The following is a 15,331-nucleotide window of genomic DNA, read 5'->3' on the forward strand; positions in this document are numbered from 1 at the left end:
CTTATATTCTCAAAAGTTAAGCATGACAGGCTTCTGTTTAAGAAGGAGACCTGTTTTAGTGTGTTAATGTTGTCATTTTGAGCTAAAAATAAATGGCTAAATGATCATTTGTTTCACATGTGTTCATATCACAAAGAATAGAATATGCATCTACTTAAATCAACTTCAAGTCAAATGGTTAAAAAAATAATTTCACACACAAAAAAAGAGCTAGAAAATTCACCACACTGGGAAGGATGAAGACAACTGGGTCGCCCGGCCCTGGCCACGAGGTGTCCCTTATTTATTTTTCAGGGAGTTGGCAACCCTACTCACTCCCTTCTGTGATGAATCGTAGCATAAACGAATCACTCAGGACTCACTCAACGTCAGTCCTGGCTCACAGCTCCTTCTTCTTCTTGGTTGGCAACCAATGTTAAGGCGCATTACTGCCCCCTGGCTCACAGCTCAGTGGACATTTAAAAATATATATATATTTGACACATTTGAGGAAAATACAAATAAAAATAAATAAAAATAAATAAAATAAATGTTCCCTTTAGAAATCTTTTTTTTTTTGCTTTTTTTTACTCTATAAAAATAGTTGTTTTTCTTTTTCAATCACTCATCTTAGCAGTAGGATATACATGAAAAGAGAAATAAATTAAGTTTGAGTGAAAATGTACATTTTTTGCACTCTCTGGGCAACTTCCTCAGTGACTCAAATGACTCAAAAGAACCCGATTCACTTTGGTGAGTGACTCATTGAAACTCAATTCAGTAAAAAGAATCAAATTTACCACCATTACCCCAGATCATTATGGCGCCCCCGTGCAGGATGGTGCGTAGAAAACATCTCACGTTGGATCTGCTTGTCTTGCCATGTTGGAAACCATCAGGACCATCAAGGTTGCATTTTTTCTCATCAGAGAATAAAACTTTCTTCCACCTTTCAATGTCCCATGTTTGGTGCTTTCTTGCAAAGTCCAAACGGTCAGTTCTGTGGTGTTCAAGGAGACAAGGCCTTTGGCGTTTTTTTGTTTTTGAAGCCCTTCAGTCTCAGATGCCATCTGATGTTAAGGGGCTGCAGTCAGCACCAGTAACAACCTTAATTTGGGTCAAGGATTGCCCAGAGTCTTGACAGACAGCCAACTGGATCCTCCGACTCAGTGCTGTGGAAACTTTTTTGTCTTCCACTTGACTCTTATATTCCATAACCCATTAAAAAAATTCCAAATGACTGTCTTACTGCTTTCCACCTCAGATGCGATGGCATGCTGCCAGAGACCCTGCTTATGCAGTTCAACAACCCGACCACGTTCAAAAAGGGAACTTAATTTTGTTTTTGCCATCAGAACATCATAACAGTGTGACTATCAGACAGAAAATGAAAATGAATCCATATTTTTGCACAGATTTGTCGAAATGGAAAATCTGTAATTGATGTTATATAAAAATGCTATCATTAGTCTCATTATATATGAGCTTATTAATCAAGGCTAAACCATTTAGATCTGTATCTATAAATTACATAATAATAAGGCATAATGCTTTATAAATGAAGTATTCACCATTATCTCACTAATGCTTAATACAGTGCGGTTATGTGTATGTTTCAGTGTATAACTACCATCGGGTTAGATATTTAGCGAGGGATTGCAGATGAAAAGAAATAACAGTGTTTATTAATCTACACTGTGCCTGTTAAAAATAAACAAATAAAAATCAAAATATGTAATGTAATATAACAAAGTAAGGAATTTTTTTTAAATATTCATTTTATACTTTACACTTTCAATCTGAGTACTTCGGGTGTTTAAATTGACAGTGAAGTTTTTATCTATTTCTTGACATCCATAATTAAAGAAAATAAGATAGCTGACTACCAAACACAAATGACAGGACAAGCAACACCACTGTTCTTAGTGAGTCAAAGCCAAACTGTGTGATGGCGTGAAATTTGGAAACTAAACCTGGCCCCTCCCCTTCTGCATAAAATTTAAATTCCTCAGAAAGAAAACCACCTGCGTTCAGCAAAAACAATCAGGAAGATGTTGCAGAAACAGCTTGGAACAGTCAGAATAACAAAGCAGCCAAGCCTTATGGTATTAATTGCTCATAGAACAAGAGTTACGTCTGGTATCTCACAGCCGCAATGGATGTTTACACTGCACACGTCATTACCACTGTTTTGGCTAATGTGGCTGATTCCAGAGATATTTTTATATTTCTGCCCAAATCTGTAAATGTCTGCTGGGAAACAACCAGGGACACTGTTTATGACTGTTTCTCTAACACACATAAGTTTGGCCATAAACACACTCTGCTGGTCCATCCCCTGCAGCTATTTTTAACCTAAAGTCAACACAGCACCCAGTTTAATGACTCTGCTGGATTCCAGTCTATTTTACTCCCGTCCTGGTACAGCACTTACTACAAAATAACACTGATATGAAATTGAAATATTATTTTGATAAGTCCAAGCAAATAACTTGATCACAAATATACAAATCAAACTGAAGCCAAATTAACATCTTATTGTAGCTGACTTTGTGCATCAAGATCATGGAATCCAGTTTTCCATAGCAAAACTGCATCAATCACAGCTAGAAGATGTTCCTGGTATCAAAACATAGGTAAAAATAATGGAAAATGTCCAATTTAACTTCGGCTAAAACATCCTTCCAAAAAAATCCTGGAAGCAGTGGTCTAAATCAGTTCAAAAAGATAATCACTTTTGGAGGTCGTATGTGCAATGGCCCATAACAGTATTTCTTAAAGACACACACAAACTGATCCACTAATATAACAACCTTCTGGTGTGTGCTGAGAGTTTGTTATGTGTGAACACATAATGACAATAAAGGATACTTCTTCTTCTTCTTCTTCTTCTTCTGGGTAACGATAATTGCAAGAAATTTAAGTTTGCAGCTCACCTCTCCAGGTAGAACGATGATTTATGCTCAGTTGAGATGCTTTTGGCCCATCACATGCTGTTCTGAACAGTGCTGAAAGGACAGAAGGAAAAGGTGAAGGAAGGAGTTGTGGAGCAGGATTGTTGGGTCTGCAGTTGCCATGCAACAATGAAGTTGGGCTGTTGCTGCTGTGTTTGTTTATGGTGTAAAAATAAACACGTTTTCACATTAGAAATGCTATTTGTCTTCCCTGTGTCCTTTCATCACACTTGTTACTTATTTTCCTCCCTTTCCTCCTGTCACTTTCACTTTCTTTTTCATACTTCTTTGTCATTTACCTTCCTGTTTTCTTACTGACATTCATATCTCTATTTCAATCACCCTCCACGCTTAATTAGTTGTTATTGTTACCTGGAATAACCTCTCCTCTCCTCTTCTCCCCTTCTCTCTTTTCCTCTCAGCCAATCTTCCAAACTTGGTCATGTTATTCGTTCTGCCGCCAAACACGGAGCTTTAAACAACATCCATCACACAGGAGTGGGCTCTGGACTTTACTCTGTTTCTATTTTAACTGGACTCGCTCAGACAGCAGCCATGGCTCGCTGCAGGAGCTACTTGCGAGGACTTGCTATCTGTGTTACTGTGTTGCTACTGGTAAGCACACTGCTAATTGTTAACTGCATGTTTGTGTGGGCTGTCGGAGGTGATTGGATCTTTAAAAAATGAAAATTTTAAAAAGGTAATCTTAAAAAATTCTAATGGTCTAAAATCTTAATCTACTATTTTTGAAATACACAGTGTGTCATTCAGGTGTTGATTACATGTGCTAATTAATGAATTTCAATGTAACTACAGTCTTGTAAACAGAAGGTGAAAAGCAGAAACAGTATGTTTGTTTTTAACTTTTTTTCTTTTACTTATAATTTTGTAGACATGTAATTATTTTGCGTTGAGCACGTACAAAATTTAGTTTCATTCTGGGTTCAAATACATATTTGTGATAATTGTGGTAATAACTAGCAACTGCTTTCTGGTAGCAGGTGCAAGATTATATTTGTCTAATTTTTGGCAACTATTATATGTTGCGTTTAAATCCAATCAATCTTTATTTATAAAGCACTTTAAAATACCCAGCACAGGACCAAAGTGCTGTACATTAAATATGTTAAGAACAATAAAATAAAACAAAACAATAAAAATAAAACACATAATACATAAAAACTTAAAGCAGCCCTATATTTAAAACGAGAGAAAACAGCATAGAATCAACTTTTTTTCTTGTTTTTTTGGGTGAAGTATTTGTTTTCATGTATTCTTAATACTTATCTAAACATTAAAATATTTTAGGTGGTGTGTTATGTTGCCAAAATCTTGCACTGTGTGGTACTCAAAAAGATTTTCTTTTATTTAAAGTAAACATTTAGTCTTGATTTAATCTTTTTACTAATAAATCTCTCTTCACTACACTAAAACACTAAAATAATGTGGAGGTCTTTTAGCAACAATTTTAGAACCTTCACTTTTTAAGTTCATAAGAGGAAGGAAGGAGGCAGGGGACTAGGGAGTGTCATAACCACGGTCTAGGACGAAACAACAAAGATCCATGAGTACATCAGGAAGATGGCCTCACAACTGATAGTGTGCTTAGTGAATACCTCAGGCAGCAGAAACCAGAGAAAGGAGAGGAGCAAGAAGAGGAACCATCATGGGAGGACAAGCCCCTGCATGGTACAGTGGGGCAAAAAAGTATTTAGTCAGCCACCAATTGTGCAAGTTCCCCCACCTAAAATGATGACAGAGGTCAGTAATTTGCACCAGAGGTACACTTCAACTGTGAGAGACAGAATGTGAAAAAAAAATCCATGAATCCACATGGCAGGATTTGTAAAGAATTTATTCGTAAATCAGGGTGGAAAATAAGTATTTGGTCAATAACAAAAATACAACTCAATACTTTGTAACATAACCTTTGTTGGCAATAACAGAGGTCAAACGTTTACTATAGGTCTTTACCAGGTTTGCACACACAGTAGCTGGTATTTTGGCCCATTCCTCCATGCAGATCTTCTCGAGAGCAGTGATGTTTTGGGGCTGTCGCCGAGCAACACGGACTTTCAACTCCCGCCACAGATTTTCTATGGGGTTGAGGTCTGGAGACTGGCTAGGCCACTCCAGGACTTTCAAATGCTTCTTACGGAGCCACTCCTTTGTTGCCCGGGCGGTGTGTTTTGGATCTTTGTCATGTTGGAAGACCCAGCCTCGTTTCATCTTCAAAGTTCTCACTGATGGAAGGAGGTTTTGGCTCAAAATCTCACGATACATGGCCCCATTCATTCTGTCCTTAACACGGATCAGTCGTCCTGTCCCCTTGGCAGAAAAACAGCCCCATAGCATGATGTTTCCACCCCCATGCTTCACAGTAGGTATGGTGTTCTTGGGATGCAACTCAGTATTCTTCTTCCTCCAAACACGACGAGTTGAGTTTATACCAAAAAGTTCTACTTTGGTTTCATCTGACCACATGACATTCTCCCAATCCTCTGCTGTATCATCCATGTGCTCTCTGGCAAACTTCAGACGGGCCTGGACATGCACTGGCTTCAGCAGCGGAACACGTCTGGCACTGCGGGATTTGATTCCCTGCCGTTGTAGTGTGTTACTGATGGTGACCTTTGTTACTTTGGTCCCAGCTCTCTGCAGGTCATTCACCAGGTCCCCCGTGTGGTTCTGGGATCTTTGCTCACCGTTCTCATGATCATTTTGACCCCACGGGATGAGATCTTGCGTGGAGCCCCAGATCGAGGGAGATTATCAGTGGTCTTGTATGTCTTCCATTTTCTGATGATTGCTCCCACAGTTGATTTTTTCACACCAAGCTGCTTGCCTATTGTAGATTCACTCTTCCCAGTCTGGTGCAGGTCTACAATACTTTTCCTGGTGTCCTTCGAAAGCTCTTTGGTCTTGGCCATGGCGGAGTTTGGAGTCTGACTGTTTGAGGCTGTGGACAGGTGTCTTTTATACAGATGATGAGTTCAAACAGGTGCCATTCATACAGGTAACGCGTGGGGGACAGAAAAGCTTCTTACAGAAGACGTTACAGGTCTGTGAGAGCCAGAGATTTTCCTTGTTTGAGGTGACCAAATACTTATTTTCCACCCTGATTTACGAATAAATTCTTTACAAATCCTACCATGTGGATTCATGGATTTTTTTTTTCACATTCTGTCTCTCACAGTTGAAGTGTACCTCTGGTGCAAATTACTGACCTCTGTCATCATTTTAGGTGGGGGAACTTGCACAATTGGTGGCTGACTAAATACTTTTTTGCCCCACTGTATACATTTTGCATCTCTGTGGTTGTGAATGCTGGGGCTCAAACTCAGGAGCTTACTTGGTGCTCCACTAAGTTTAAGCAACATCTAGAAATAATAGAAATAAATGTGTGAGTGTTTTTATTGTTTTTTTCTGTTCATTTAAACTGCGTAAGACAAGTTGCAGAGAGAATATTCACTAAGTAAGCCAACAGAGGCTGGGAATGTGGAAGTCAAAGAATGAGACAACCATGAGTGTTTAAGGTGTAGTTGGACTGTTTTGGAAAGTTTCAACTTGCTGACTGTGAGACAGATTACATTTGTGATATAAAGCTGTCAGAGTTCCCAGTCTCTCTGGGGAAGAGAAGGCATTTCACAGGAATGTTTCTGCTGTTAAAGACTTCCTGATCTGTGAAACCAACCAACAGCCACTTTTGTGTAAACCAGTTTGAGTCATTGCCTTTTACTATTTTTATTCTTTATTCATTTTTATTATGCAGGTGTCTGGGTTTGTGATGATTGGTGCTGCTTTTTCCCCCATTGATGATATACCTGTTGCAGAGGTAAAATGGGATTTTTTTTCACCACACTTTTTTATACAAGAATCAACTATGTAGTGAAACAGCTCTAATTTCACATTATATTTCCTCAGACTCATAGTTGACATTTTATAACACAACTTCTACTTTCTTGTAAGATTCTGGTGCATACATTATCCACAATGCAACTGTGAGCCTGCCACTTGTAATGTAGCTTGGACTCTAGCACTGATAGGAAGAAGATAGATAGATAGATAGATAGATAGATAGATAGATAGATAGATAGATAGATAGATAGATAGATACATACATACATACTAATCAACGTGTATGATTTCCAAAGTTCTTTCTATTTTTTGCTAAAAACAGACTATGGTTAAATAAAGGCATATTTGAATATATATAATAATTATAATAATATAATTGTGTATTGCTGTGCTGTTATTAGTTACTGCATTTAGTAGTTATTTTATACATTTTCATTTTTACATATTTTATCTTTTATATTATTGCTAAATAGTACCCATCCCCCGTCATTTGGTTATAGTTTGCTTCCAAGTAGCCAGACCTTCTTGAAGTCTTTAGAGTGGTCTTTAATATAGTTTCCCAGGATTTCTGAGGGTCTTTCAAAGTTTTCTTTGGACACTGGCTGCTTTATCCTCACTTTCATTCCAGCCAGTATACTTGACAATTTTAGAGGATTGATTTCTTTTTTTAGCCACAGAAAACCAACTTAAGAATAATTCAAGCACAAAAAGGCACCTAACTCGAACAATGAATCAGTGTTATGTGACAATCAACTTCACCAATAAATTAATTTTCAGTAGCATCTTCAAGCACTTCATTACCGGAAGTGTGTCACAAACATGTCACTTTTTCCTATTTCTTTTGTTGAATCTATAAAAATGCCAAAGATGGCACAGTTTTACAGACATAAAATGATATTTTTGCACCAACAAGGTGATTCCCAGAGAGCTAGCAGCTGAAAACTTGGCATATCTCAACATGGTGTGCTATGTGTCCTTAAAATATCTGAGGAACCTGGACAAGGAGTGGGCAAAAGAAGTGCCAGGCCTAAAGACTAACAACAGCAGATGAGTGGTATCTCAAAGTCATGTCCTAAATAGGAAAAGGACTTGCAAGGATCTGGCACATAATCTAAAAGATGCATCTGGACCTTCTGCTCCACACTGCATCACAAGTGTGTGATTGTGTGTGAATGGGTGAATGACTCTATGTCGTGTAAAACACTTTGGGGTCCTTAGCGACTAAGTAAAGCGCTATACAAATGCAGGCTATACCATTTACCATTTCTGCTGATCCTGTTCATTGCCTCATTAGAAATGGTCTCAGATACTGTTCTGCATATTCAATAGTTGTTATTATAAATATTTGTTATTTATTCCTTTTGTTTAGGTTAAATAAAATATATTTGTTATCTGACGTTCTCTCTTTCAGTTGTTTGACCAGCTGTCCATTAGTAATGGCTTACTGGTCCTGCAGGTGTTTGGTCCACTCACAATGGTTTTGTCTGTTCTGGGCATATCTGCTGCCTCTTTGGACTACAAATCTTTGCTGTTGGTGGTGAGTAACACAAATTCATACATGTGTTTGTTAAAATAAGATAAGATGAGATAAGATAAGATAAGATAAAATAAAATAAACTTTATTAGTCCCACGCATGGAAAATTAGTTTTGTTAAAGCAGTAAAGCAGATAAGATAACATAAAATAAATTTGTACATTTTTTCTATGTACAAAGTTGCATAGAAAAAAATAGAGAACAAACACTGGAATAAGATATCCATAAGATACTGTACACAATAAAATAGAATAAAATAAAATACTATATGCAATCGAATAAAATAGAATACAAATGCTATATACAATTGAGTATAATACAACGATGCCAGAAAAAGAGTAATGCACTTAGTGTTGTTGCTATTGCACATGTGTGGATGTGTGTGTTTGGTCAGTTGAAGTCTTTGTTGTGGAGTCTGACAACAGTGGTGAGGAAAGACCTGCAAAATCTCTCCGTCCCACACCGTGGGTGACGCAGCCTGCCACTGAAGGAGCTGCTCAGTGCTGTCAGAGTCTCCTGCATGGGGTGAGAGATGTTGTCCAACAGGGATGACAGCTTAGCCACCATTCTCCTGTCACTCTCCACCTCCACTGGGTCCAGAGCGCATCCTAGAACAGAGCTGGCCCTTCTGATCAGCCTGTTCAGTCTCTTCCTGTCCCCAGCAGAGATGTTGCCGCCCCAGCAGACCACACCATAAAAGATAGCTGAGGCCACCACAGAGTCATAGAAGGTCTTCAGGAGTCGGCTCTTCACTCCACAAGTTCAAATGTAGCATCTTTGTGAGGATCCTAGCTGATACAAGTATTCCCAACCCCTAATCCCTAATTGCATATATACGAAAACATAATTTTAACCCAAATTCTAAAGCTAAGTTTGAAGCTGCTGTCCCTAAATGAGGCTGACCCCCAAATGCCCCTGTGTTCCAAAAATGTCCTCACTACAAAGGTTATTGGTCCAAAGTGGTCCCCCAAAACATACACATACAAGTACAAACACACACACTAGAGTAGTGGCATTAACCTGTAATCTTTTTTCCAGTTTTCTGCTCTGACATTTGTGGAGTTTGTGGCACTAATGATCGTTGCCTCACCCCTGGTTCAGGTTCAAGCTCAGGTAACTACCTGTTCGTTTCACTTACTGTATTTTTAGACAGTCCTTGCTTTCTTGTCACCAGTGCCCCCTGGAGGTATGCAATGACTATGAAATATGAAACCGTTATCTTTGGGCTGTAAACTGACTAAATAAGTAATAAAGTAATACAGATGAAAGTTAATTACTCTTAAAACTCTGCTTGTGTTTGTGTATCACTCTTCAAACGTTTATATTATTTACTGTAGATGGACTTTGCCGTGGATGAATTGTTTCTCAATGTGACACCCCTACACAAAGCAGCAGCTGACATCCAGAAAGAATTAAATAAGCTTCAGACGTCGGTAAGTGAAACAAAGAAAAAAAATAAGGATAAAGAAATGAAAAAGTGATATAACTTTTTAGTTTTTCCTGTTGTCCTGTTGTCATAGCAACAACTATGACCTAATTTTATAGACATATATGACCTGAATGAGTAATTCAACACCAAGACTAATGATAACCTTGAGCTTTAACTGATGATAATATTTGTGTGTTTTCAAGGACTCCTGTTGTGGTTTGAGGAAATTTGAAGACTGGGATAATCAGCTTCCTTTTTCCTGTATCTGCACACCTCCTACAACCACCTATACCAGTGAGTCAAGGTATGTTAAGACTGGATTTTAGATAGATTAGCTGAATATTGAATTGTAGAGTCATTTTTTATCTAATTTTTTAAAATAATTTCTATTTCATACGTTTAGAAAATGTGTAATTTGCTTGAGTTTTTAGCTGTTTTTCAGAATAAGGTAGGGTACACCCTACAATATAGGGTCACAACAACAGAGGCGACTGTTGTTGTGATTTGCCACTGTATAAATAAAATTGAAATGAACTGAATATTTAAGTTTAATACATTTTTAAATTATTTAGCTGTCGATCAACGTCCCTACCCTTACCTATGGTAAAGAGCTGTGGGTAGTGACCACTCCCCCTGCGGCCCGGCCCCAGCGGAAGAAGATGGATGGATGGGTTGTCTTGGCTCTTAAATTTTGGCTTTCTGTTTTTGCCCACAGATCTCAGCCTGGTAATTCCAGCTCATATGAGCCTTGTGTGATGGTGGGAAGTAACCAGCAGTTTGTGCACTCCAAGGTAAATATTTGCTTCAGGGTTTTGTTCTTCTTCTATCATTAATTTTCACACAGTTCTACTATTTCCTCAGCATCTTTCTTTCTACAATTCTCCAGTGTTTTCTCCCTTTCTCTGGTTATTTTTTCTTTTTTCTTGCTCTCCTTTACTAGTTTTCCTGATTATCCTTTTTTCTTATGTTTTGTTCTATTTTACTATTTTCTATTACACTTTTAAATTTACATTTTCCATCTTCCCACTGTACATCTTCGATCCAGTGGCAGTCTGGTTTAGTCTTTCTATTCTTTAGTTCAGTTAATCTTTTATAATGTTGTTTAGTTATAAAGACAAACAGAAGCAAATAAACGCAAAGGGAAATTTGACTTATGTACGCCAAAAACAGACGTTTTTTTAATCATGTTGATTCTTCACCTTTATATTTTTGGCAGCCCTGTGGTCCCATCCTAAAGAGCTACCTGAGTTTCCCAGTCAAGCTCAGAATAGGAATCATTTCAGCTTTCGCCACCATTGCAGTAAGAAAAAAAACACTCAGCTTTTTTTTTTATCTTACTTTAAAACCAAGATCCATATCTTTTTTTTAATATATAAAGAGTTGAAAAGAGAACAAACTCCAGCTGCTTGAAGAAATTAACAAATGCATGAATGCAAAAATTCTAAAATCTAAAAGTTATGATTGTAGATATGTTTGCATGATTGAGGAAGAGGCTATATGGTTGTTCTATACCCATATAAACGTGGTTTATATGGGTATAAAAGGATTAGAGGAGAAATTTAAGTTCATAGAAGTTCCCAAGACATGAATTTTAATTTCTGGAAATGTCTAGTTTATATATGTGCTTGTCTAGAATTTCTGGAAGAGTTTCTCTGATAGTGTCCATACATTCTAAAACACTGGAAGTTTCAAGAAAAGCTTTTACTCTATGATTTCATTGCAAAATTGATTGTTTGGAAACAGGTTGACCCTAATGGTCCACCTGTGCAATCGCCTTGCAATCAAAATCGTTTGCTCAGATTCAGGGTGTTACACAGAAATTTGATTTCAGTCTCAAACAGCCAAAAGTGCAACAAGAAAAAGTCACCAGGCAACCACTGATTTTTCCCTTTTGCAAGGCAATTGCAGTGCAATTTTTACTGTGATGAATAATGATGTATAAAATATTATACACAGTGTGTGTGTGTGTGTGTGTGTGTGTGTGTGTGTGTGTGTGTGTGTGTGTGTTGCAGATAACAGCCATTGCTCTGTGTCTTGCTTTGGGTCTGGAGAAATACTGGAAGAAGCCTCCAGTTGAAACTACAGTCGACGACTACGACAGAGTGAAATACCAACCTAAACCTTCCCTCACCTGACCTCTGACCCCCTTTCACCCAAAATTAAGACAACGATACTAATGCGCTTCCACTCTCTGGGCTTCTGGTGCTGATGAGATGGTCCAGAATGAACACATGGTGCTTTATGGAGCTGTTGCCTGAAAATGCTAATTTGGTGTATATGGTGTAAAACATTTCCTTCTTGAAATGTTCATCTTGTGTTTAATGGAAGGGGATCAAAACAATAGATACTTAAACTTTTCATTGTAGCAAAATACCTTCATGTATTCAGTAGCAGAAGCAAATTTCTAACAGCAGCATCCTGATGGCATCAGCTTTAACCACTACAGCTGCTTCCCATATCAACATGGAAATTTCTGTTACTGTTTAAACATGCTTCTGGTATCTAGTTAGCACAAAGCAGGTGCCATCATTAATCATTAATCTTTAGCAGCTAACTTGTGTTTTTGCAGAATGACAGTCTTTTATGGGCATAATCATTGTTTTTTGGAGGAAAATCTAAAGGATGTTAGTCTGTTTTAGACATTTTTTAAAAATAAATTGGCAATCGCTCTATTTGCAAAAACTAAAATAGGAAGTCTGGGTTTTTGGGTCTAGAATCAGTTATAAATAATTATTTTAGTCTTTTAACTCCATTCAGAGGACTGCTTTAGGACTGTTTTGCAAATGCCTCTGGACAAATTGCCACCATTTTCAGAACAATCACAGTAACAGAGGGTGTAACGGCTCTCCTGGATCTGCTCCATATTAATTCTGATTGGTTGTAAAACTACATTTTTTGGGGTAGGCAAATGTTATTACAGGAGCATATTTAAACAGTGGCTTATTTGTCTTGTCTCACAACTATTTAACGGAACTTGTGACCAGTTGTGATGGCATGCCACACATGGTAAGCTCCACACCTCATCACCCGTTGATTCACTTTAGTTTAATTTACAGTCACTACTTTAAAATATTCTATTTATTGTTCAATATCGTTTCTTTATTAAATATATTCATTTTTCCATCACACCTTCCAATGTTTATATGGCGTGCACACATATTAACCTTGCAAGGTCAAAGTTCTGTTTTATGTTATATTAATACATCTTTCTTTGTTTGAGTTACCTGGGGGTTGGTGTCTCCTCCTGTCTGGCAAAAGGTGTGGCAAAGGGCTGGGAGACCTGAAGTACTGCTGACAGCCTAATTGGATTGCACCACATGCTTCATTGCCTGGGGGGTGTTTCATGTTTGTTTAAATGTTTTGTATTAGTTGGTTATATGGCAGCCATCTTGTTTTCCCCCGTGTGTGTCATTTGGTTTAGCTAAACCAGTATTTAAGTCCCCCTGTGTGTCATTTCAGCAGGTCAGTTTACCATATGTTTGTTTGAGGTTTTGTTAATTATTATCTTGAGTTTAGTCTGTTGAGTTGACCTCTTTTATTGGTCTGCCTGTTTAAGTTTTGGCTTTGTTAAATATATTTTCATATTTTTGGGTCAATAAAACTAGTGATGGGCAGATGAAGCCCCATGAAGCACTGAAGCTTTTCATCCAATTGGTTCACCCCAACGCGAAGCTTCATGAAGCTTCATTTGCTCTAGCAGGACACCTACTGGACGTAAAAATAATAGCTGGCATGAATTTGAAGAGTGTGGCATTTTGCACACAGCCTGTAAATGTCAACAACAAAAGGAGTGTGTAAAACATGTATATTGTAGTGATGGCAGTATACTGTGTATATTTATAGTGGCAGTATGGAAAATGATTATTTGGAAATGCTTGAAATGGAAATGATCATTTACTGTGAGGTGAGGTGTGGTTGGGGTGTGGACAGTGGTTGTGCTTTTGTAACGTTGAGGTATGGACAGCTACACACTGAGGCTTTGAGCCTCAGTCCTGCCTGTTCACATTTTATTCTGTAAAAACTAAATTTTCACTGCTTTTATGACCTTTTTAGTGGGGAGAACATAGCTAGGATTTAATGATTTAACAAATCTTTTGAATCCTTTGTCCTCCACAATGCTAAATGGCTGTGAGTCCTCAATCACCATGCTGACCAGGTCTTCATCTATTTGAGATTGTTCTCCTGAGGAAAGACAATAAAGATAAAGCACAAATATAAATAGCACACACGTAACTTATAACAGTTGTATAATATTGTTATATCATTTAGTAACATTACTGCATGCTATATTATCATTGCATTTGATGGCTCACCTCGGTGTCCCCCTTATTCTCATGCAAAGCTCTGTAGTGCCTAAGCATGGATGAGGTGTTGCTGTTATATCCCAGCTCCCTGGCACATAGCAAACACTTCACCTTGTACAAAAGTCAAGACAGCTCAACATAAATTGTATTGCACCATCAGTATCATGAAAATACATCTTCTGTAGAAATTTACATACCTTGTTGGGAGGAATAAAATCAAAATGTTCCCACACAGGGGAGGACATCCTCCTCTTCTTAGCTGGCTCCATTCTCTCCTGACTTTCCTCACTCTCATAAACCTCCAAACGGTCTCCAAACTCTCACTAACCGCAACTCTCCATCAAACACCCACATTTTGAATGAAGTCTGAGGGGTTTATATCGCTGTCATATCTCGTGGCAAAGTTCGAACCACTTCATGAACCAGTCACGTGGTACAGCCGGGCAGCGAGGCTTCGGACGTCATCATTTTCAGCTCCTCCCATAAATGAAGCAAGCCTCGATACGCGCTTCGCGGAAACGCCCCCTCCATTACTCGACACACGCTCCGAAGCCTCGATACAGAACGTCCCATCACTAAATAAAACCCGTTTTTTGAATTAAAACCACCGGTGTCCTTTATGCTTTACTGCTTGGTCCCTGACACCAGTGTTGGTCAAGTTACTTGAAAAAAGTAATCAGTAACTAATTACTGATTACTTCCCCCCAAAAGTAATCCCGTTACTTTACTGATTACTTATTTTCAAAAGTAATTAATTACTTAGTTACTTTTTAAAAACACGATTTACAACCTGAATAGGTAATAAAGTGATAGATCTTTCAGCCCAATTCTACTTTTTCTACATAATCCATCATACAAAATGTAATCAAATGGAAAAGTCTCCTTTTTTTAACTTGTGAATTTCCCATTACGTCGTAGCGCACTCGGTGCTTGCTTGGAAGTTTAGGGTTTTTTTCGCTATAAAAAGAAGTTTTCTTCCCACTCACAACGGACACTAATGTTTTTGTCACTTTTTACGGAATCAAACTCAAAGTAAGGTCAGTACTTCCACGCTTTAAACGCTGCATGCTCATACTCTCTCCCGTACTCGATATATTATCCATTGTTGATCTGCACACAGCTGTTGTCACGAACGTCGCACTCGCTTACGTCATTGTCATGAGACATTATCGCAAAAAAATCACAGTTTTAGTAACGCAGTAATGCAGTGTTCCTACAGGAAAGTAACGGTAATCTAATTACCGTTTTTGCGAGAGTAATCCCTTACTTTATT

General features: G+C 38.0%; 1 protein-coding gene across 1 annotated transcript; it reads left to right on the forward strand.

The window, feature by feature from the left end:
• The first annotated feature begins 3,458 nt into the window (after nt 1-3,458).
• Nucleotides 3,459-14,015, forward strand: LOC146649681 (uncharacterized). Its single transcript, XM_085386757.1, has 9 exons — nt 3,459-3,548; nt 6,706-6,768; nt 8,203-8,328; nt 9,364-9,438; nt 9,663-9,758; nt 9,958-10,058; nt 10,470-10,545; nt 10,971-11,054; nt 11,767-14,015. The coding sequence occupies exons 1-9, from the start codon at nt 3,489-3,491 to the stop codon at nt 11,887-11,889; spliced, it is 804 nt and encodes a 267-aa protein (XP_085242883.1). The 5' UTR covers nt 3,459-3,488; the 3' UTR covers nt 11,890-14,015.
• The last annotated feature ends 1,316 nt before the right edge of the window (nt 14,016-15,331 follow it).

Source organism: Rhamphochromis longiceps, linkage group LG17 (assembly GCF_057381845.1).
Source record: "Rhamphochromis longiceps isolate RC_006_pf linkage group LG17, R_longiceps_female_GT1.1, whole genome shotgun sequence".
Lineage (NCBI taxonomy): Eukaryota > Metazoa > Chordata > Actinopteri > Cichliformes > Cichlidae > Rhamphochromis > Rhamphochromis longiceps.

Excerpts from the sequence above, each read along its gene's own strand:
- LOC146649681 (XM_085386757.1), top strand. The coding sequence starts at position 3,489 with ATGGCTCGCTGCAGGAGCTACTTGCGAGGACTTGCTATCTGTGTTACT. Across the intron at positions 8,329-9,363 it reads ACAAATCTTTGCTGTTGGTG|TTTTCTGCTCTGACATTTGT; the intron begins GTGAGTAACACA and ends TCTTTTTTCCAG. Across the intron at positions 10,546-10,970 it reads AGCAGTTTGTGCACTCCAAG|CCCTGTGGTCCCATCCTAAA; the intron begins GTAAATATTTGC and ends TATTTTTGGCAG.